Source organism: Mycteria americana, chromosome 1 (genome assembly GCF_035582795.1).
Source record: "Mycteria americana isolate JAX WOST 10 ecotype Jacksonville Zoo and Gardens chromosome 1, USCA_MyAme_1.0, whole genome shotgun sequence".
NCBI lineage: Eukaryota > Metazoa > Chordata > Aves > Ciconiiformes > Ciconiidae > Mycteria > Mycteria americana.
Genome location: NC_134365.1, coordinates 146,969,109 through 146,990,726, shown reverse-complemented (window position 1 = coordinate 146,990,726; position 21,618 = coordinate 146,969,109). Strand labels below are relative to the sequence as shown.

The window sequence follows — 21,618 nt, the reverse complement described above, 5'->3', positions numbered from 1 at the left end:
ATGATGAAAACAATTGCCAGTAAAAATGCTAAGTGCTATGGACACGTGCAGTTGTATGTGGAAGAAAGGGAATTTTTCCAGAGTGTACTTTAGTTTCTTTCTCATCCTTTCTCAGAAATTTTCTTTTCAGTGCCCTGCCTTCAGAAAGCTTGTTCCTTTGTGTCCCAAAGGCCCTCCTTTCTTGACGCTTATATAGACTCAGCAGTACTGATAGCACTTATGGACCGAGGCCAAGATCATAGATCTAGATTGCAAAAGTGACCAGTGGGCAAATTAAGTTGATTTTCTTTTATGTGACTTTTAGCTGGTTCCTTCAATAAATGAATGCTTTGCTCCAAATCTCTCTTTGAGCTTGGCCCTGTTGCTTCACTGCCATGGGGAACATGTTGGAAATGTTCATCTCAAGACCTCTGAGGGTGAGGCTGAAGAATGAGTCTGTTCACTGCCTGTTACAGGGTCTTTGCCTGAAACCAGCCAGACTGAAGCAGCAAGCAAAGCTCCAGACCTGCAGTGTGCTTCCCAGCTTGCCGCTGCAGCAAGGAAAAGCAGAAAGAGGCTAAAATCTCGAGAGATGCACTTGCAGGAACATTTGCCATTCCTTTGTCCAGGAGGGCTGCGTAGAAGATACTGGTGAGAGTTTTATGTCTTACAAGCTCCTTCACTTTCCCTGGTATTGACAGGGGGGGTCTCTCTATCCACCTCTGCTTCTGTTTTTTGTAATACTTCAATGGACAAAGGGCACAGGGTGTGTGCCCCTCCTGTCTTTCTTATGGGCTGTGTGCCAAGGACAGGTTGGTTTTTTTTTTGTTTCCTCAGTCCAATATCTACATTTGCTGCTTTAGCCTGATTGTCCCCCACCGTCACAGGGCTTCCGTGCCTTCTTGGACTAATATCGAGTGTGCAGAGAAAAAGACAAGAAAGGAGGAGGGTTCCCTGTCCTACTTCTCTTGTCTCTGGTCTTGATTAGAGGGCTGTGTTGTTGGTTACTCCCTGGCTGTTTGCTGCAGCCGGACGATGAATGTTTTCTGCACCTCTGGAAATGGAAGAGGATTCTTGACTCTGCAGATCTGCTATTAACTACTGTGTAACTAGTGACTTTCTTTTAGAGAGGTGCATGTCTGTGTGCAGCATGCACACATGCCTGAGTGACACCCCACAGAACTTGGATGTAAGAGAGGTATTGCAGAAATAGGGAGCCTGGAGTCTACTTTTGAGCTCTGTAAAGCACTCAGAGTGCTTGGTTGGGATATTTTCCTTTAATACAGTTCATTTATTGAGGTGTTAGGTGCCATTTCCCATATTGGTAGGTTAAAAGATGAAACGCAAATCCCAGAAAGACGCATGCTTTTCCAGGTTTTGGGATACTTGTTGAAGGGACCTGGTGAATACAAGTAAAATAGAACAAAAATTTATTAAACATGAAGGCAGCCCCTGTTTAAATGAATGTTTTGTTTCTGAACTGCTTTATTGGAAATTTCTCAGAGCATGACCTCTTTCATACCTGGGAAATACTGGGCCAGAAACTTTGGGCTACCTTACATGGATATCTCAGCAGCAGATCTTAATATGTGAACTACGCTGCCTTAAGCAGACTTGTGCAATGTGTAACCTCTGTTGTAAAGTTTCTCAAGACATAGCTTTTTTTTTTCTCCAGCAAAGATGAGATTAAAACAGAAGATGTCTCAGAGGAGGGTCAAGCAGAAGACACAATGGAAGATGTTGATGTTGATGTGGTTGGTGCAGACCAGGTAATTCCAGTTTGGGTTTTCCAGCTCTGAGGAGAGCTGTAGTTGAGGTGGGTTAATGTGAGTTCAGAATCTCATGCGTACCCATCTAGTAGCAAAGGGGCTGCTCTTTTGTGGCCCCTTTCAGGCTGAGAAAAGGTGTTCTCCCCTCTTGCCTTTCCAGCTGCAGCTGTAGTCTCCTCCTTCAGCTTGATCTGCATTTTTAAGGCAATTCTTATTGTAGCATCTAGACATCCTTAGGTACATTGAACACCAGCTAGGATGCATTAAGAGGAAGATCCAGTTTCCTTTTTTCCCATACTGTGAGGCTCCTTGGTTAAGAGCCATTTGCTGCAGTTGCTTCATGTTACTGACACATTGCAGAGATGACACTGCTGCATGGCCTGCAGGGAATGTCTACTTCAAAAATGGTGTTTGCATTGTGCTCTTTAGATCGAAAGACTCGGAATGTGTCTGATCACTGGTCAGCCCAGGGCTCTCGCTGGAGCGTCCCTTGTTTCTTGCCCTTTTCCAGTCAAGGCTGTTGGGGAGATTAGATTGTCCCCAAACCAGCTGGGGATTTGAAGGGAAGCATGTGAAGGTTATGGGCTTGGAGTGGCAGCCAGCGCAGCCTGGGGCTTGTCTTGTGGGCACCGATCGCCTTTGGGATCAGATAATAGTGTGGCAAAACTGCAGCTGTCTGCCTGGGTCTCAGCTCAGCCCTGGAATGGATACTCGCAGCAGGGAAGGACTTTTGGCCCTTTGGGACGGTGGAGTGCAAGGACTCAAATAGGCTGTTGCGCACCGGGGGTCTTGCAGCAGTGACTGTACTGAAAGGGGAGAAAAACAGAGAAGCCATGAGGTTTCCTGTGCTGCAGCCTTTCACATCCCGCCGGTCCTCTAAGGGTTTGCTGTGTCAGCCATTGCAAGGGACTGAGCGGTTCCTTCAGGTTTTTCTCCTCTATTTCCCCCTGCTCTCTGAACTTCTAATAGAATGTAAACCCAGTGTTTAGCAGAGAGGTTTTTTGCAGTGATTTAGGCAACCCCTTGATTTCCAGTGGCTCTGGTTATCTGGGATCTAAGAGCCACGTTCAAAGACCTTGTCTGATTTTCAACTTTTTAAATGAGTTTTTCCTGTGAAGTTGAACAAATGGTTTCTTTTCATATTTGAGTGGTGGGCTTTTTTTTTTTTTTAAGAGGACTAGAAGGGAAAAAGGGACTTCTAGCTTTCTTCCAGTCATATGCCTTTTAAAATGTAGACTATTTATTTGGACCTTATGCTTGGAGCAGCTCCTATTGAAGATAGATAATAAAATAATTTAAATCTGTGGACCAAGATCGAAGCCATATGGAAAATGGACTCCTTACCTAGTATGTGCCTTTCCCTGTAGTGCCTTTTGTGGGCTCCTTGTGGTATAAAAATGCTTCTTTCCTTTTGTGGAAGCTAAATATAGTGCTTGCCAAGAGCCAGCTATGGCCAAGCTGCTAAGCAGTTAGAGGCTATGCTTTTATTCTGATTCCTTATGTGCTCTTATATGATGTTTTCTTGATAGTATGAGACTGACTTAATGTTTTTTTCTTCTGGTATAGGACAGTTAAGAAGCTGAGAGGATAAATGGAAGTGAAGAACACGCTACCATTTTTTTCTGCAAATAAACTGAAAATGGGGTTGTGATGGCATCAGCCCAGGCAGCAGGAGATATGGATCAAGTCAAATCTCTGCCTGTAGGCACCCACCCAGAACCAGTTACTAGCACTGCGGTTGATTTCTCCACGTTGCTGCTCGTGGCGTTACCGATTTGGCTGTTGCATTTCTAAGGTTGTGGGCGTTATGAACATCATTTACTCAGCTGCATCCTGGTCCTTGATGCTGCCTTGGAACAATTCCCAACCTAAGGATTGGAATCAGGGTATTGACAAATATTGAGTCAAAGACTCTGCAAACTAGATGAGACAAAGCTTGCTCAAATCAGCGCAGGGGGCAGTGTTCTGCTGGATGTATTCTTTACCATTTGAGATAACCAAGATGGATATCTGCTTGTTTCCTTGCACCTGACCCCAGGGAGAAAGGAGCCTGGCCCAGCTGTGAACGCTGTGACCTGCTGGGTGATGGCAGGTGACTTGGCAGTGCCATTTCCTGCCTGTAAGATGGAAAACCTGGACCAAAAAATCTGGAAGTATTTCTAAATTCCAGTGCTTACAGAGATGTGGTTAGTGATCTGTGGGGATCAGGACATGTTCCCAGGAGACTTGCATCAAGGCTTCTAAGAAACAAAGAAAGAGACAGCAGACCAGTTGACCAAGTATTTTTCTCTGGAAGAAATCCTTCATCCACAATGATCGTATGGTATTTACTTGGAAAATATAAAGCCTGAAGAGGCAATGTAAATAGACTGTAAATATGGCCCTTTAAAATAAGGTTTTCCATTAAGAATTCGGGAATGTGCTTCACTCAGGAGTGTTTCACAGGCAGTAGGCTGAGGTGCACTGGCTGTTTTTGCTGACCCTTTGTCACTGCTCCATGGAATTGTGCGCTGCATTAATCCTATTGATCAGCTTTATTTTTTTTATATATATATTTTGGATTGTAACTAACTGTGTAAAATAAACTACATAACCACTGCTGTCCATTAGTACTGAAAATGCAAGTGATATTCCCACACTAAAACGCTGGAGCAAGAAGAGCAGCAGTGCTACTGGCCTTGTAGTTTGCCCTGTTATTAGACAGACTAAGTGAGCTCCCATAAACACACAAGTGAAAGCCATGACTGTCTCCCAGTAAAACCATTATGTTTCATTTTGTGTAGTTAAGTATGCAGTCGGCTAATGCAAGGGGAGAGGTAGCACTCCATCTTGCCCAGATCAACTGGTTCTCAGTTCCCCTGTGACTCCCCCCATGCATGGAGTGTGATGGGGATGTTTCCCTCATCCATCTAGATTTGGCCTAGTGGCTCTAGGCCTAAATCCTTACCAGGTAGGCAGAATACAGCTGGACTTGGGCTAAGACAACAGTTATCCCTGGGACCACATCAAACACGCAGATGCTTTAATTCTTGTAACGAAGGACTAGGGCTGGGAATTATCCTTCTGGGGGAAGGGATAGTAATCTTTACAGGTCATGTATTGCAAGAAAAGGCACTTCCCTGATAACACCATAGTTTGCTCTACTAGAGTTGTGCAAATCCCTTAGGAAAAAAGGGACTTGGTTATCAAAAGTATAATAGGGAGCAAGATTTAAGAGGCACTTCATTAAACACAAAGTGGCAATAACAGCTACAGGCTCTGCAGAAGAGATCTACCCTGCACCATAGCTCCATTTGTTTAATGGAGAAATGTCACCGTGTGATGAGAAAGCCCAGTTACAGGCCCCCTTTTTAAGAAGGGGCTTCCAGCTGAAGGGTTTCGGGTAGAGAAAAGTCACTACCCTTGAAGAGCAATGGAAGTTCAGGATCATCTTCTAGAAAGCCAGTTGGTCATCCTTTCCCACAGCACCTTCGGGAACAGAGCTTAACATAAATCCTCTGTGTATCTTTACTGTTTAAAAACCCCAAACCGTGGGCAAGTAGTGAAAGGTATCTGGCCAACACCAGAGAAATTTGACATTGATGAGTCTCCATTAAAACTGGAATAATCAACTTGATTTTATTAAAAAAAAAAAAAATCCTTTGAACAGTATTAAAATGACTTGAGTTTGCCTGGGTAAGGTTCACTAACAGATGTTAGTGATGAGTTTCATTGCTTAAGATACACAGGTTTGTAAGTCTCTGCATGAGATGGTGTGATGAGTTGAGCAGAACAGATTTCTCTGTTCCTGATTTCTCAGCTGTTCAGCAACACCATCTTTTGGATGAAGAAAAACCTGCTAGAGCTTGATTGCTTTGAACATGCAGCTTGGTGTAATTATCCAACCAGACTGCATACATGTGTAACCCATCATATCTTAAACAGTTCTGTAATAGTAGGAAGTTAATTATACACAGTCCATAACATAAGAACTAGAACTGTTAAATTACATGTATGAAAATCTTTATTTGAAAATACAAACATGATTTTTAAACATTTTAAACAGATCTACACTGCAACCAAAAAATAACTTACATCTTTTTGTACATTTTTTTTTTCTTTCAACAAAATCTGTTTAACAGTAAGAGTGAGGCAACAATTTCAAGCTGCTGTGACACTGATGAATATCCATGGAATGTGTCAATAGCAAACAACTGAAGGGGGGGACAGACAAAAGCACTGAATGCCCACAACAAATTAGTGCACATCACTGATCAAGTACCATTTATACAAAGGATTATAAAAAAATTGGTTCCTTCTACATGAATTAACACACTCATTTTGGATCCAGTATGAACACTAACACAGACCTCTATTAAATAATCTTTTTATAATGAACATCAATGAAAAGACTGAAGTTTAAAAAGGCAAGCAAAATTAAAGCTGGGGCAAACAAGGACTACACAGAGAAGAGAAGCAACGTGTCTCAGGCATTCGCTTTCCTTGTGCACTAATACGCTCAGCTTGTCAAATGAAACTACTTGTAAATGAGAGCTGGATCATGCACTCACAGTCATGTCTCTTCCTTGCCAATGCATAAAACCCCTATGAGCATATAAGCATCGCAGGCCAGGTATAAATTGTCTCCTTACCTCCCATACCAGGACAGGAACACCTGTTCACATATGGGATGGAGATGGTCAGTGCACCACACATCAACTTCGAGAGAATTATACAGTTCTCTTAAAAACAGTAGATTACTTTTCTCTAAAGTCAAATATTGTTATTCTTCCAAAAAGGAATTATGCAACATCTGTAAATAAATATTTTAATCTATTTTACAAACTATAGACTATTGAATAAATACAAAAAGTTTCATCATTCCATACAAACGCGCTTCTTTTATTTAAAAGGTAGTGTAGTGATTAAATATTTTTAGCAGAAAACTAAGCTGACTTCCTGGAAGCAAAACCCACTGAAACGTATAGGTGTGTAGCAGACCTGCTGCAGGCTGTCCCTTCTCTTCTGCAAATGTTGACCATAAGTAACCGCTACTCAAAGTCCTCTTCGTAGTCATACTCATCCAAGTCTACATCAGCCAGATGGGAAGGCATTTCAAAAAATGGTCTTTTTTCCATTTGATACTTTAGGACATTGGCCTTCTGATGGTCTACAGGATTCAGTTCTGCTTCATACCTAGGAGCAGGCAAAAAAGAAAATGAGAGAGTCTCGCCATGTTGGGAAGTGCCCAAATGTTAGAACACTAGCAAGGCACCTGCAGGAAGAACATAATTGCCAGTATTTTATATTTACTGTAAAGAAACACGTAACCAGAAGCAGCACTAGGATTCTGTAATAATTACAGAAATTTAACTAGCTTACTCTCCTATCACATGCAGAACTTTAGTGAGATACACAGCTTTACTGAAAGGATTGAAAGCACATACTGCTCTAGTGTACTACTCCTAAGTTAGAAATGGTGAAATGCAAGACTTAAGTGCTTGACAGAAACCCTTCCAGTTCTTTTCAAGAAAGCTGAAATTAGGCTGAGTTAGGAAGAACAAACTACACCTGTAGTAGCTACAACAAAAGAGAGAATACGGAAAGTGTTATTACAATGCACATGAGCACAAGCCAACTGTGTATTTAAAGCAGATGCTAGAAAGCAAAAACCAATTGTTTGAGAAATTACTGATAACCTCCTGCTGATTATGAAAATGAACAGATGGATAATGAAATGTAATGCTTAACTAACTCAAGTCAGTGAAGGCTGATATTTAAAAAAGATCTGCTTCAGCACTGTTTAGGTGGGATCAATCTATAATTGATAGCCGTTTAAAAACATTAAACAAATCTCTGTAGAGATTTATGATGTCAGATTAAAGAACTGACCATTTCCTGGGCTAGGTTGACTCAGGTTCACGCACATCTTCCCAAGTGCCACTGAACCTCATCTCAGCACGTGATTGTATCCATCTACTTAACAAGACCAAGGCAAAGAATGAGCTTTAGACACTGCAGTATCTGTTCTTCAAACGTGGCTTTATAATGGCATTATGTCGTGATTAGAAGTATTCTTTCAGAGAAAGACATAGGGTAAAGAAGAGTTAAATACTAGGAATCCCCTGTGAACACTCAAGTGCAATAGCATTAATAGCAGAGGTGGGAGGAAGAACAACATTCTCAACTGTGAATGCAATTCTGTTGAAACACTTCATAGATAAACTATTAAACATCTTAAGCCAGCTTCACCGCCGTTTTGAGTAAAAGAAATCTAACAAAGTGAAAGATGCTTTGATAAAATCAGGTAAAGATTAAGCAGTGAGTGAAAAATAGTTCCTGATTTTCCTTCCTTTTTTTTTTTTTATTTCATCCCTCCCAGGGGTATTAAAGGCTCAATTATGTGAGCATCAATCAGTGCTTAGGCAGGGAACAGAATACCTTGGGTTTCTCCCACAAGTTCACAACTGATTTGAACAGGAAGCAAAAGTCATCCTAAGAGTTACTTGACTGAGTTACACATTTGAAAACAAGGATTTGGAAGAAAGATGCATATTCTACCATGACAACAGTTTTGGCTCACAAACCTGCAATTTATAATCTTCTACACCATTAATTCCATCTTTTTGAGAAGGATTTTTTTTTTTTAAACAAACATCTTGAGTGCGCCTTTTGGATTTGCTTATTGCATAGTGATACAGAGAGGTGACAGCAGCCTTTCCAGTAATTAAAAATGACAGCACAAGGATCTCTCAGATAGTGTTTGTAGGTTCCATCCATCCTATACTCAGAAGATTGTTATTCAAACATTATTAAGCCAAATGAAAATCCCACTCTCTTCCAAAGCTCTGGTGGCCTCATGGAATACCACTTTTACTCCTTTCCAAGATACTAAAGTAAAGGAAATTTAGAAACAATCCCCCAGTTTTACACATCTGGGCACTAAAATTATTTTGTACTAATACTGTTAATTCTCACAGTATTAGAAAGTCTATTGCTACTTCCCAGCACAGAGATTTTTATGAAAATGTAACCATACAGCTACAACACCTCTAAAAATCTCCCCCCCCCCGCCCCATTTCTAAAACTCATGTAAATGTAAAGAAATCAGCCTATTTCTAGATTTCTGTATACTACTCCCAAGTTTCAGATCAACTGTTGTAATAGGAATGTCAGGAAAATATTTCCCATAGAGGTAATCAAATAAAAAAATAATACTGGATTGTTAAACTGTCACTTCTGTTCAGGCAGGCATTACAACCCTTTAAGTTCAGTAAGTGATTTTAAGGAAAGTTTTTGTACAACACAGTAACTTAAAATGCTCATAATAAATTTTTTGTTAATGTTTTTATTCATTAGACTCTCCTAACAGTAGCCAGGAAACTTTTAGTAGTCTTGTGTTTCTCTCAGCTTCAGCAATAGAAAATAAGCTTCATTTTTCAGGAGAATTGTAGGGAGAAAAAAAAAAGATTCGGACAGTCCTACTTTGGTATTAACTTTTGAAGATACTTTTGCTGACCTTCACTTTTAGAAAGCATTCAAACTTTGTCAGATTTGACAATGCCTCCCTGAGCCAGATCAGAATACTTTTCTTCTTTAGATTTTCATTTATTTGCTCACAACTTAGATTCAGTTGTTTATTTGATAAACAATTTAGAAGGCATCCTAACTTTGCTTTTTATTAAAAGAACCAACCTCAATTCAGCAGTTTAAATGCAACAGTCTTCACAAGCTTCTGATATAAGGGCAGGCAGAAATCAGTAAGCTGAAGCATAATACTTGTTGGTTTCTATTTAGTCAATCCAAATATATATGGTTGCGTACATGATACTTGAAACACTGACAAATTACAAAGTGGTACTTAATGGAGACAATGAACATTATGACCTATACTCCAAGGAAATAAAGCACAAAAACTTCAGGAACACTTGGATAAAGCCTTTTATCCATCTGTGTGGAGGGCCAGCAGTTAAGCTATGGCCTATGCATCAAACCCAACTAGGGATACAGAAAGTATCCCAAAATTAAATAAAATGCTTGATTGTGGGGGCTGTGCTTCCATAGGATACAGTATTTTTCTTTAATTGTCAGGTTTTTTTCTACAAGATCTGTGACAAATCTGCTAATGCCAGAAGCAGAGGCAACCTACAACCAGAGAACTGCTCAAGTTTACAAACACCAGGCTCAAAAGAAATGAGAAACTAGATGTTTTGGGATCATACATCTTCTCTCCTCCATATCCCTGCATACTTCACTACTTTATTCTTACAATAAACACACTTGTTTTCCTTAAGGGGTGTATTTACACAGTGAAGGTGCATTTTTTCAAGTTTTAGGGTTATTAGGATTCTGCTTTAGATACCATAAGTTCCACAACATTCTCTGCATTACTTAAGCTGTAACTGCATGGACATATAAAGATGACTGTGGCTATACCATGGAGAGAACAAACTTCATGGAAGTACCTGAAAAACTGTGTGTCCAAGACCTGTTAGAAGTTTACTGAAGAGTGAAAGTTTAAGATAAATTTTTAAATGTAATCTGAAAGTTTAACTTGAGAAACATTTTGTATTTTAGTTTCTATTTTGTCCACTTTCTGTGTAAAGCCATAGAACCATGGTTTCAGGTACACCTTGAATACATTTTTTGTGGAAAAGAAGTGATCTGACCCCAAGAATACTGGCTGTGAATTCTGCAGCTTTTATCTTCACCAAGAGCAGACATCTTGGGGGGGAAAGTAGAAATACATAAAAATAAAATAATTTAGTCTAAACAATAATCACAAAAAATGCTCCTAGCTCAGAGAATATTAGAATAGAATAGACTATTTCAGCTGGAAGGGACCTACAACAATCATCTAGTCCAACTGCCTGACCACTTCAGGGCTGACCAAGTTAAAGCATGTTATTAAGGGCATTGTCCAAATGCCTCAAACACTGACAGGCTTGGGGCATCGACCACCTCTCTAGGAAGCCTGTTTCAGGGTTTGACCACCCTCTCTGTAAAGAAATGCGTCCCAGTGTCCAGTCTGAACCTCCCCTGGTGCAGCTTTGAACCATTCCCATGCGTCCTGTCGCTGGATCCCAGGGAGAAAAGATCAGCACCTCCCCCTCCACTTCCCCTCCTCAGGAAGCCGTAGAGAGCAGCTTTGATGTAGGAAATGCAGGGAAATGTGTTTTCACTAAACAGGTCCATCAACTTAAGGCCTAAAACGAGTTAAATTTGTACTTGTTTTCCTTATCTTTTTAAATAACAAAAACAATGAATAGCAAATTCAGGACTTTGAATTCCAAGAGGTTCTGGAAGCTACACAGCAAAAGTAAAGGAGTGATTTTGAAACAGATTTAAGATTTCTTACCTTATTTACTCTTACAGAACTGTGAGAAAATAAGTGTAAGCTGATATAATTTTGAGTTCAGAAGTGAGAATTTTTTCCCCAAAAAGCTCTTAATGAAGCTCTTCATTCATTTAACAACAAGCTACAAAAATTAATGTTGTATTTTGTTTAGAGTTGAAGCTTTTTCAAATCTTCTTTCCTCCCAAAATTTGGAGTAGGACCTTTTCTTTGACAAAGCCAATGTGATCACAAACTGTCAAGGAATATTTCATTCAAGATACAAGCAAGGTTCTTCCTCCCTCACCAAGCACATGGCTAAACACAACAGCCAGCAACATTCTACAAAAACAGCATTAAGGATGATAGTGATGGTGAGGCTCTACATTAGTAGAGAGGATCCATACCAACTCTCCTGCTACTTTTCTTACCCGTCATTCCACTGGTCACTTGCTGCCTCTTCTGCCACCAAGATATCATACTCTTCAGCAGCATACTTCTCCCAGTCAGAGACCTCTTGGCTTTCACCTTCACCATCCTAAACAATTACATTGCAAGTTATACAAAAACGTACAAGTTGTTGAGCAGATAGCTAAAAAGACTTTTAAAGCTTCATACTCACCCGCAACATAGAAAACTGATCCTTCTGTTCATGGTCAAGGTATTTTTCAATGTTGAAAAAAGTATCAAAAAACACATTTGTCAACTTACATCGCTTTAAATCATGCAGAGTAATTTTTCCTGTAAAGAAGATTAAGAGATAAGATATTTAGAGCTGAAATTATCCTTTCTCCAAAAAGGAGGAATGTTATTCAAAAGTTAAGTCATCATTATGCTCAAGAACATTTGTCACTGACACTCAGCGCAATGGGAGAGAAGTGAACAGATGAAATACATACCTAGAAAAGTGTCCTCCAAAGACGACAAAACTTTTGAATGTTTCTGATTTGTTACTTGCTTTAGCTGTCATCCTACTGTCCTTCATTATGTTGGAGTCAGATGCAGTCTACCTCACATAGCTATTAAGAATCTTTTAGGCTAATTGTCTAAGCTTCCTCAAGAGACAGAAGTCTCCAGTGAGCTCGCCATTCCTTCCCAAGAAGTGCTTGGGTAGCAGGTAGGAATCTCCTCTGGCAGTGGCCCTTTCTCTTCCCTGACTTGAAAAGACAAACGTATGACAGATGACAGTGTGTGACTGTGCTTCATACAAATGAATTTTTCGGAGAGACTAGTTTGCCACACTTGTCCAGCCTGATCAATATTTACTGCTTGAGAGGAAAGCTACATGCTCAGAGGTGTTTTGTTTGTTTGTTTTTTATAAAGTGATACTTTAAAGACTGAAATCAATGGATCTGTTAAGGGTTAGAAGTATTTGTCAGGTTGCTCAGAAATGTTACCTTATTTCAAAGTTGAATATTAAGCTTCTGCAGAAAGACTGAAAAATACCAGACATACAAGGAAAGGCAGGTGGCTATCCTTAATACTCCCCTTTATTGATTCACCTTAAATATAGCCAGCCTTCTGCTGTCAAAGAGGGGCTAACTGCAGATGTTATGGAAGAGTTCAATAAAAGCCAGACTTAGAACAGTATTTCCTCAGCGTACTGTCCCAGTCTCTAACAAAGTATAACTCAAGGACATCAGAGGGAAGCAAAATCTAAATCCCATTTGGAAATTGTTGCCACACTTGTGTCTGTCGCCATCTGAAGTGCCTTAATGTATTCTGCCTGGCTTATAGCTGATGCTCCAGAATGACACAAATCCCTCATGGCACCTGTGTCATATCTGTCAGACCCACACAGATGTCTGATGTATTGGGCCATCTCAAGTGGCAGCAACTCTCCACCACCAAGCAACTGATTTGAATCCTAGCTATATAAACTCCCAATTTAAGTTAGACACCTATATTTGGTTCGTTGATGTGCTCTCCAGTTTCCATTTATTGCAATGGGAGCTTAGACACCTAGCACTCATGTAGATGCCTACGTTGTCTCTCAAAGACCAACACAAAAAGAATGAAATTGAGAAAACTAAAAATTCAGGTCTCCACAAATTAAAGAATTTGCTTTTTGGTACACAGAGCATCCTGTAGCAAACTGTATCACAGTTTAGCCATAAATGTATGAAAGTGTCTTCTTTTGTTTCAAATCACCAAGTGAAATGTCATCTTATGCCACTAGTTTTTGTATAGGAAAGCAACAGAAGAATTTTTTTTCTTAATCCACCTTTTAAACATCACCCAGTTTTGTAAAAAAAAAAAAAAAAAAAAACCAACCAAAAACCAACCGAAACCCCCCAAAACATCAACCCTTCACAACTGGCTTTCACTTTCATTGCCCTAAATAACTCACGTTCATTGTGTTTCACAGTGTCCTTTTATCATCTTCATGATATAGGACAGATATCAATCTTGTTTCATTTGAAATGCAGAAGAGAAACATGATTGCAAATGTCTGCCTTTCAGAAGCATAACATACCAGACCAGAAGGGAACCCCTAAGTCTGGGAGGCTATCGTAGTCAACCATATAACAAATGCTTTCCTTGGCGCTTACTTCACCTCATCTTAAACGCTCCCCACCCCTCATGCGTTATACAATGTTGGTCTAACACTTCCTTCCACTGATACCTAGGATTGAGCTTCCAGCCTTAAGTCCTTTTTCATTTACAATTTTTTTCACCTGCCTTTAGAAATGTGTTTTCACCTAGCAAATCCATATTAACTTGGTTTAAATAAGAATATGAAGCTTTAATTTCTAGTTTTGAGCTATTTCAATTCCCTTAGCATGCAAAAAATTATGTCTCAATAAAAGACAATTGCCTTTTAAAAATAAAATTAAGTTTCTTGTAATTTAAATATTCTTCATTCTAGAAGGTGGGCAATAAGCAAGACTATTTATTATTAATTCATTCTCTAACCATAATTTTATAGACAGTAAACAGAACCTCTGACACACTCAACTGAAGTGCTACTTGAAATACAAGTAGGAAAAACTCAGTGCTTTATCTAGAAGTGTCTAAATGTAAAACACTAGCACATTACATTTGCTAAACAAAAGCATTAAATAAGATGATCAAATTTCTTTTACCATAAAAAATAGCAAAGATTAGTATATGCGATAGAGGTTGCTACTCCTATCAAACACTTCAAGAGCAAATAGGCAAGTTCTAAATTTATTGCAATGCAGAGTCTGTACAGTAATAGCAACCAGACTGTATGCCAAGTCCTTTTACACATTGAAATTAATGTTAAAAAGTATAGCCATAATAAGGGTTATAGTGCTAACTGTGGTCAAGTGTTGAGACATTAAGTTTAGATACAGGTTGACCTCAGTTGTGTTGAGTTCAACAAGTCCCTGAAGACTAATCCACCATGGCTACAACAGTTTTATCAACTTTGAGATAAACATCAGAAACAGCATAGAGGTAGAGGCCGTGAACATGAAAGATATCACTCTTCAACACCACAGTAATATGTTTACCAAGGCATGCAAAAATATTTTTAGTACCGAGCAGCACAGAAAGGCAAATATGAAGTGAGCATCATGCTCATGTCATAAGTTTTTTTCAGGTGTAAAATGTAAACTCAAGTTTCATCAGCTAAAGATCATATATATCAAATGCAGGAGGGTAGAATGCAGGTGTATGAAGGTTCAAATGAATGCAGAAAATAGCCAAAAACTAAGAACAGTTTAGTATTCAGTTATTTTTAAGCCCTTTGACATTGACATGAACTTCTTAAGGGCAGCTTAGGCTTCTAACCTAAAATAAGTCATTACTGATTTAGAGACAAACACTCTTTAGAAACTGTTCCCTCTGAAGAAATCTCAATTAAATGAATACCAGAAAAGGTAAGAGGCAAGTGAACAGAACAGTCAAGAGCTTTTCTTGAGAGCATCACCTCAGCCAGATAGTGACAATATTCCATTTAAGACTAAACATGGCTACAAGCCCAAAATAAAAGCCTACAAGGAATTTTAAAGCAGCATATTAAATTTTAGTATGCAAATGAATGCCTGCCATTGGAAGCTCATTCAATTAATAAGCTCTAACAGACTTTAGAGAAAAGACAACCTAAAGGCATATTCTTTGTATGACCAACTGAGTGCTCTTAAGGGTGCACTAACTCCTAATCCAGAGAAACAGAAGTTACAGATGGAAAAGGATTTTATTACCTTCATATTGTGGCTTCACGAGATCCAGCATCTGGCACAAACAGTCTTCAAATGGCAAAGGTTCTATGGCCATGTTATCTAATTTTTGGCACTGTTCTTCATAAAAATACTCCAATTCATACATAGACAAAGCACCGTCCCCATCAAGATCCATGCAGCGAAACCAGTATTCAATGCTGAAATTCAGTAATTAATAGCAAAACCTGTTTACACAAACTTATTACAGAATGTTCAGAATTTATATTGCCTGTTTTAAAGGCTATGCTACTTACAGATGCAAAACTAGACTAAGACTACATTCCATAATGCCATAGGAAGTCATTAACCACCACCTACTGTGGTAAGAGTTTCTGGTATTTGCTATGCCACACATTACTGCATTTGAAAACACACTTGTTAGTTGTGGGTGGGTGAGGGAGGAGATGACTAAACATGTGGCTTTACATAAAAACTCAAGGGAGCCAATGAAAAATTGAATTGTGCATCAAAATCCAAGTTCTTTTTCATATTGAATAAGCTAGTGACATGTCACGCAACAGGTTTCTTATCTAATGCTGGCTGTATAGTTTCCCAACGTCACTGGCATCATGAAACAACTGCCATTTCCTTTAACTACGACCCTGTCTCTACAGTAAGCCACACAGAGCATATGGAACAATACCATTTATTAGCCTCTTAAAAATCATTAAGATAGACTTTTAGAGCAGCAACAACAGGAGACACTGAGAAATAAGAATTATGCAACGAACTGGGCCAGTTTTCCACTCGTGTTTTTATAGTTTAGCTTCTTCCATCAGAGTTCCAGCTGAGCATCAGTGGTCCCCATTTAAGGGCTGGAAAACGAATAAAGTCAGTCTTTATTTCTGTTAAAACATAAATTCATTCTTACCTAGTTGGTGTCTTCTTGTCCTCTTCAGATATCAAAAACCAGACAAAATCAGCATAGCTAATTTTCCCATCTTTTTGGGCTTTTCTACCTCTTGAAGGCCAATGAGGAAAAAGATAGAAAATTTATTTTAAAATACCTAGCGTTTACTAACCAAAATTAAGGATTATTCTCCTTGGTGCTATTAACCATTTATTTACTCCTAAACAATGCAGTGTTCGTAAGGTGACTTGTCACAGACTACTTCGATTGCTCAGCATAAGGAGCTTGTGTGCTATGTTCTGTTTCTACTGCAACAGGTAAAGAGGAAGGGAGCAGCTGGAAGAGGAAGGTAGCACTCTGTCCAGAAAGACTTACAGCTTTCCTTCCCGGGCAGCAATACCACTGCTTAATTGTTAACCGAAGAGATCTCAATTAATTTTAAAAAAATATATATTATATACAAATACACATGCTTTTTAGAATTCCTATTCAGGTAAAGTGATGAGAACTTAAAACTGTACAGAACTCCACTAGCTGAAAGTGTTGGAATGGAAATATGAAGACAAAAATGAAATAAAAATATTCAAGAGGTAAGTGTTTGTGGCAAGAACATAATTGTCTGTTTCTACTCTCATACCACAGAACACAGCATCCAAATACGTTCTGAAGACACATGGTCAACCTGTCTAAAAAAGTCAGGTAGGCAGTTCCTAGACACATTACATTTCATTCCTAAAATCCATTTGTTGCTGTTTTATCCTCAGGATGTCTAGAAAAATAGGGTATATGCTTTGTCTTGCCCAAAAAACTAGCATAAAGGAGTAAGCTCTAGACATATGCCTGCCAAGTGTCATTTCACTCATTTCAGCTTTTGCAATTTCTGTTTATCAGTTGCTTTCTAGCTGCAGATATTGTGCTAGCAAAATGTTTCAAAAGTGAGTAAAATGAGATAAATACACAAGAGAAAAATCAATCCAAGTGGGAAAAATGAAGAACGACTGTCAAAAATGTGAATTAACTCAACTGGAGGCATTTTTGTAAATTTGTTGATGCAATAAGCATTGATTTTACAAGTAGTAGTGAAAAGCCCAATTCCCTTTGAAATTTTACAGGTTTGAGGGGTGGAAAAACTACAATGCCAACATTTCTTCCCTTCCTCATTCCCATTCCTACTAAACCATACGATATCCAATGGCAAGTGTTCATATGGGTAAAGAAAGAATAATAAAGAACTTGGACTGAGCCAAAGGTTCCAAGACCACTCTAGTACTACTAGGGTTTAAACCACAAAACTAAATCTTGAAATTCACTGCTCCATTTCAAGGGGAAGGCATTTTTTCTGGGACACAATTTAACAAGCAAATATTAAATTGGATTTAGATCAGCATACAAAATAAGTACCTTGTTACTGCTCCCGAGAAGATCCGCTCTATCATCCTATTTGAAATTGCTGTTAAAAAAGGTTTAAAATAGTGTCAATTATATGCAAGTTATTTTTGCTTTGTATTGTCTAGTTGAAGAGTTTACTGGAACCCTCACATATACACATCTGTGAGAAAGATCAAGTGTAGTCCTCATTAATCCCTTTGAGTCCTCTTGGAGAGGATCACTTAACACAAAGTCTCCACAGCAAAGCTAGAATCAACCAGCTTTGAATTCAGACTTGATACAGAAATAGTAGTGTAACAAAAATAATAAAATTGTCTGATTAGTAAGACAGCATTTACCAGTTCTTTGACAAGTAAATCATGTTTTCAAGTGCCATTACATTTTATATGACCTTGGTTTTGGCAAAGAGCCAAAACAGAATTGGCACATTCATACATAATGAGCATACCTAACTGATTCTGACATGGGTCTATTTCTGACATGGTTCTGATCCATGCTTCTATTTTGAAACCATTTCAGGCATTTTACAGACATGTCTTAACTGAGCACTACCTCTGTAAAGGATATTGAATTTATCCTGAAGAATTTGTGGATGGTACTCAAAGCAGCACATGATACTATTCTCACAGAAGAATTATTTCTCATTATTCTAGCTCTGCAATATTTTTTCAGCATTGTAGAAATACTGATAATTAAAGCAGGTGGTTAACCATTCAAATAGTTCATCTGTTTTATGTACTTATGGTGATGCTATCACCGTATTATTCTAGTAAGGACTCTAGTCCCTACTTAATATTTATCCCCAGAACTGTAGGATAGCCAATTTGTTTCAGACATACATGCTGCTGCTTCTTATCTACTTTTGAAACACTGAAGTTGTTCAACCTTCTGAACAACAGCTACATACTTTAATATTTTCTTACTACATGTAAGTGTTTGATCTAGCCTAATTTTAGGCCAGTGACAGTATGAAAGGAAGGGATTGGTGAAACCAGATTATCTAATTTTGACATGCAAAAAATAGACGTTTAAGACTAAAGTTGGGTTATCATATCCATTTTATGCTCTTATTTAGTCTAGTTCTCATTAAGCAGCAGCTGTTAAGCTTTAACCAATATTCCATGATTTAAAGGATGCAAAACTAAATTGCAAGCGGCATCATATCAGTTCTGCTTCCTTTCTATAGTGTACTAACTCAGTAGAGCAACGACTCAAATGAAAGCAGCTTTCCTTCCTCAGTGTCCTAAAGTGGAGTCAGACTTCAGTAGGCAACTTTTCAGAAGCAATCAATCAGAATTGTTTATTCTTTTTAATGTGGGATAATATTCCATAATCACTTTGTGCTTAACTAAGCTTTCCAGTCCTGAAGGAAATACTTTTAAGATGACAATGGACACAAAGCATCCAAAAAACCCCAACAGTTCCATACAAGAATATTTAAAATGGCTACAAGTGTGCAAGACTACAGAATCACAGTCACTGTATATTGCGAACGCAGAACATGTAAAGCTGCTAAATAGTATTAGAACAAAATGTACTGCAGCTGAGTTAACAAAACTTTAAAATAAGCAAAGTACCTGAATGTGTTTGCCTTTCTTTTCTACTCTTTCCATACCTTGCCATAAGAGCCATGCTACTTGAATAATATCAGTAAAATGGATTGTTGCCAAGATAACAAACCAAAATGGCCAAATGCAGCCATTTATAACATACCAAGACTTAAATGATTTTTTCTTTTTAGATCAAACCTACACACTTACAAACTTATTTCCTCCTCTACTTCTTTGCCAAGATCAGAATTCAAATTCAGAATTTTCCTCAAATTTGGTATTGCTAGACACAAAGCAGTGTCACAGATTACTTGTCCTGCTTTATTTCACTGAGTCAGCAGGATCAGCTATACCAACACTCATGAACACTAGCCTTGGCAGTTAACCACTTCCTCGGGTGAAAGTTTACAGGTCATTTAATACATGTAAACAAAGGTGCATCATTTGTCATACCATGATCATTATGTCGAGCTAAATCCTTCCGATCAATATAGAGGTCATGGTCTGTATCCAGCTCCCAAAATTTGCAATAGATAACATAAAAATGTTCATATGAGAAGTACTCTGTCAGCTGGTTAATATCAGCTTCCTCTTCCAATAATGCCACATTCTATTATCAGAAGGATAAATAGAACACATTAAAGAATTTGTAAGACATTTGTTGAATGATCTGAGTTCTCATAACCAAGTTAATATCTAACACTATTTCAGTGGAACAATTTTTATCCTCAGAGACAGTGCACACCATGCAGCATGACAGCAAAGACTGAACACACAAGGTAGAAAATGAATGTGTCCATAGAAGAATGAGGAGGTCATCCAGACTTCTACAGCTCTGGATAAAAAAAAATTACATTTAAACATATTCTAGTGTATGAGAACTAATGCAATTGAGCCTTCACTAGTTTTTGGAAAAGGAAGAAATGCTACTTATGTTTCTCCCTTAAGCATTTAGTTACAGTTTTTAAACTTGCAGAAATATCTGTCTTGCAAAATTTTAGATATTATGTACCTGCAAAAAGTTGCTTTTCCTGAGCTCGTTACAAGTTATTTTCCCAGACCAGGACCTATTTACTGTATAAAATATTCTCTGTATAACCTGCAAGAAACAGAAAATAGAAATGTGATCTTAGGTATGCTAACTAAATACCCTCCCAAACATTTGTCAAAGATAAGTCTTAGCTCAGCTGCATTATGGAACTCCATCTTTCCCCTATTTCTATTCTTCTCATTACTTAGCAAATTGATGCTTTTCTCATGTCATATTACCAAACCATTTCTAAATCTATATCTAAACTCATCTTGGTAAGTCTTATTTCAATGTTGCAGTACCCGTATCTCACACACTAAAGTTGCCAAATGCTTGTATGCTATCCAGAATGTGTCTATTGGCAATTTCACTACCTCCCAGTCTTCCAGATCTAGAGGATATAATCTAATAAACCTATTAATGTATCTCACTACTTCAGATTTAAAGACCTATATTTACTATAAGAATATTTTACTTCATAAATGAAGTTACAGAAATAGAATTGGGACTGTTTAAGGATCAGAGTACAGCGCGATGTTGCTACTTCCGAAGTCTGCAAATACAACAAATCAACAGGTGTAGAGAGAAATATTCTCTCTACACCTGCAGAAAGTATGTTTTTCCCCATTTAATTTTATTCTGTTTAAAGTTACTTGAAAAAAAAAATCTGTTAGTAGTATTAAAAGTACATAAAGGTTTTCTAATTGAAGAACAACAAAAAAAAAATCTATACAAGAAAGATGACTAGTTTTTGTGCCATGACTGATATTGGAACCAGAAACAAATCCATTCAGCTGAGTAGCCACCACTTTTGTTTAAATCAGTTTTACACATGCATTATTTTGGTAAACTCATCCATTCAGCATAATTTGCTTAGTTTTAGTTTACAAACATAAGTCTTTAAAACACATTTTTTCTGTTTAACTGAATTCAGTATTCACCTCAATTAGCTTGACTTAAGTCAACCAGATACGCATTTCAAGTCAGTCATTCACCGCTAACAAAAGTGGACAAAAAAAATCTAAATGTATTACAAACTATAACTGCTTAACTGGAGATTGATTATACCTGCTAATTACCAAGACCAAATATTGCATGTGTAGCATTTCATTTGCAACACAGTAGTTACTAGCTAAAAGAACCATCTCTTCAGGAATCCTTTTCCCCCAAATAAAACCTCTTCCAAACTAAAGACTTTATTATTTAAGTTTTTATCACTTCAGACTGTAATTGCAGTAAATCAATAATTTAAACAAACCAATCATTTCTAAATTACTAACAGAGGAGTAATTTATTCATAAAGTTTTAAAATAAAGCTTAAACTGTAGCATGCAGCAATCTCTGCAGCTCTTTCTTTGAACAAGAACAGCTGGTTCAATAAATCCAGAAAGGAGAATAGACTAGCCTACTTCTGAAACTTAATTAGCTCAATTCTAATTGTGAGTTTAGGGAAGGCCCATTTTTGGCTTATACTACAAAGCAGTTTTTTCTAAAAAGGTTTTGCCTTAGCTTTGCAACTTAATCCATCTGGATGTCATTATCTCATCT

General features: G+C 38.1%; 2 protein-coding genes across 11 annotated transcripts in view; one reads left to right on the top strand and one right to left on the bottom strand.

Moving 5' to 3' along the window:
* Window positions 1-4,096, top strand: part of LOC142419784 (cohesin subunit SA-2-like) — a 64,945-nt gene extending 60,849 nt beyond the window's left edge. For all 8 annotated transcript variants that reach the window (XM_075523074.1, XM_075523066.1, XM_075523093.1 and 5 more), the window contains 3 exons: window positions 456-630; window positions 1,655-1,748; window positions 3,315-4,096. In XM_075523074.1, coding sequence (XP_075379189.1) covers window positions 456-630; window positions 1,655-1,748; window positions 3,315-3,323 — 278 coding nt within the window. In that variant the 3' untranslated portion in view covers window positions 3,324-4,096. The remainder of the gene's footprint in view (window positions 1-455; window positions 631-1,654; window positions 1,749-3,314) is intronic.
* A 1,653-nt stretch (window positions 4,097-5,749) lies between these two features.
* Window positions 5,750-21,618, bottom strand: part of PPP2R3B (protein phosphatase 2 regulatory subunit B''beta) — a 52,459-nt gene continuing 36,590 nt past the window's right edge. For 2 of the 3 annotated variants that reach the window (XM_075523138.1, XM_075523145.1), the window contains exons 7-14: window positions 20,053-20,139; window positions 19,494-19,650; window positions 17,503-17,551; window positions 16,123-16,212; window positions 15,234-15,409; window positions 11,684-11,802; window positions 11,493-11,599; window positions 5,750-6,923 (exon numbers count right to left, since the gene is read on the bottom strand). In XM_075523138.1, coding sequence (XP_075379253.1) covers window positions 6,779-6,923; window positions 11,493-11,599; window positions 11,684-11,802; window positions 15,234-15,409; window positions 16,123-16,212; window positions 17,503-17,551; window positions 19,494-19,650; window positions 20,053-20,139 — 930 coding nt within the window. In that variant the 3' untranslated portion in view covers window positions 5,750-6,778. Of the gene's footprint in view, window positions 6,924-11,488; window positions 11,600-11,683; window positions 11,803-15,233; window positions 15,410-16,122; window positions 16,213-17,502; window positions 17,552-19,493; window positions 19,651-20,052; window positions 20,140-21,618 lie in introns of those variants that run through there. The other variant, XM_075523151.1, reaches the window with a different exon arrangement.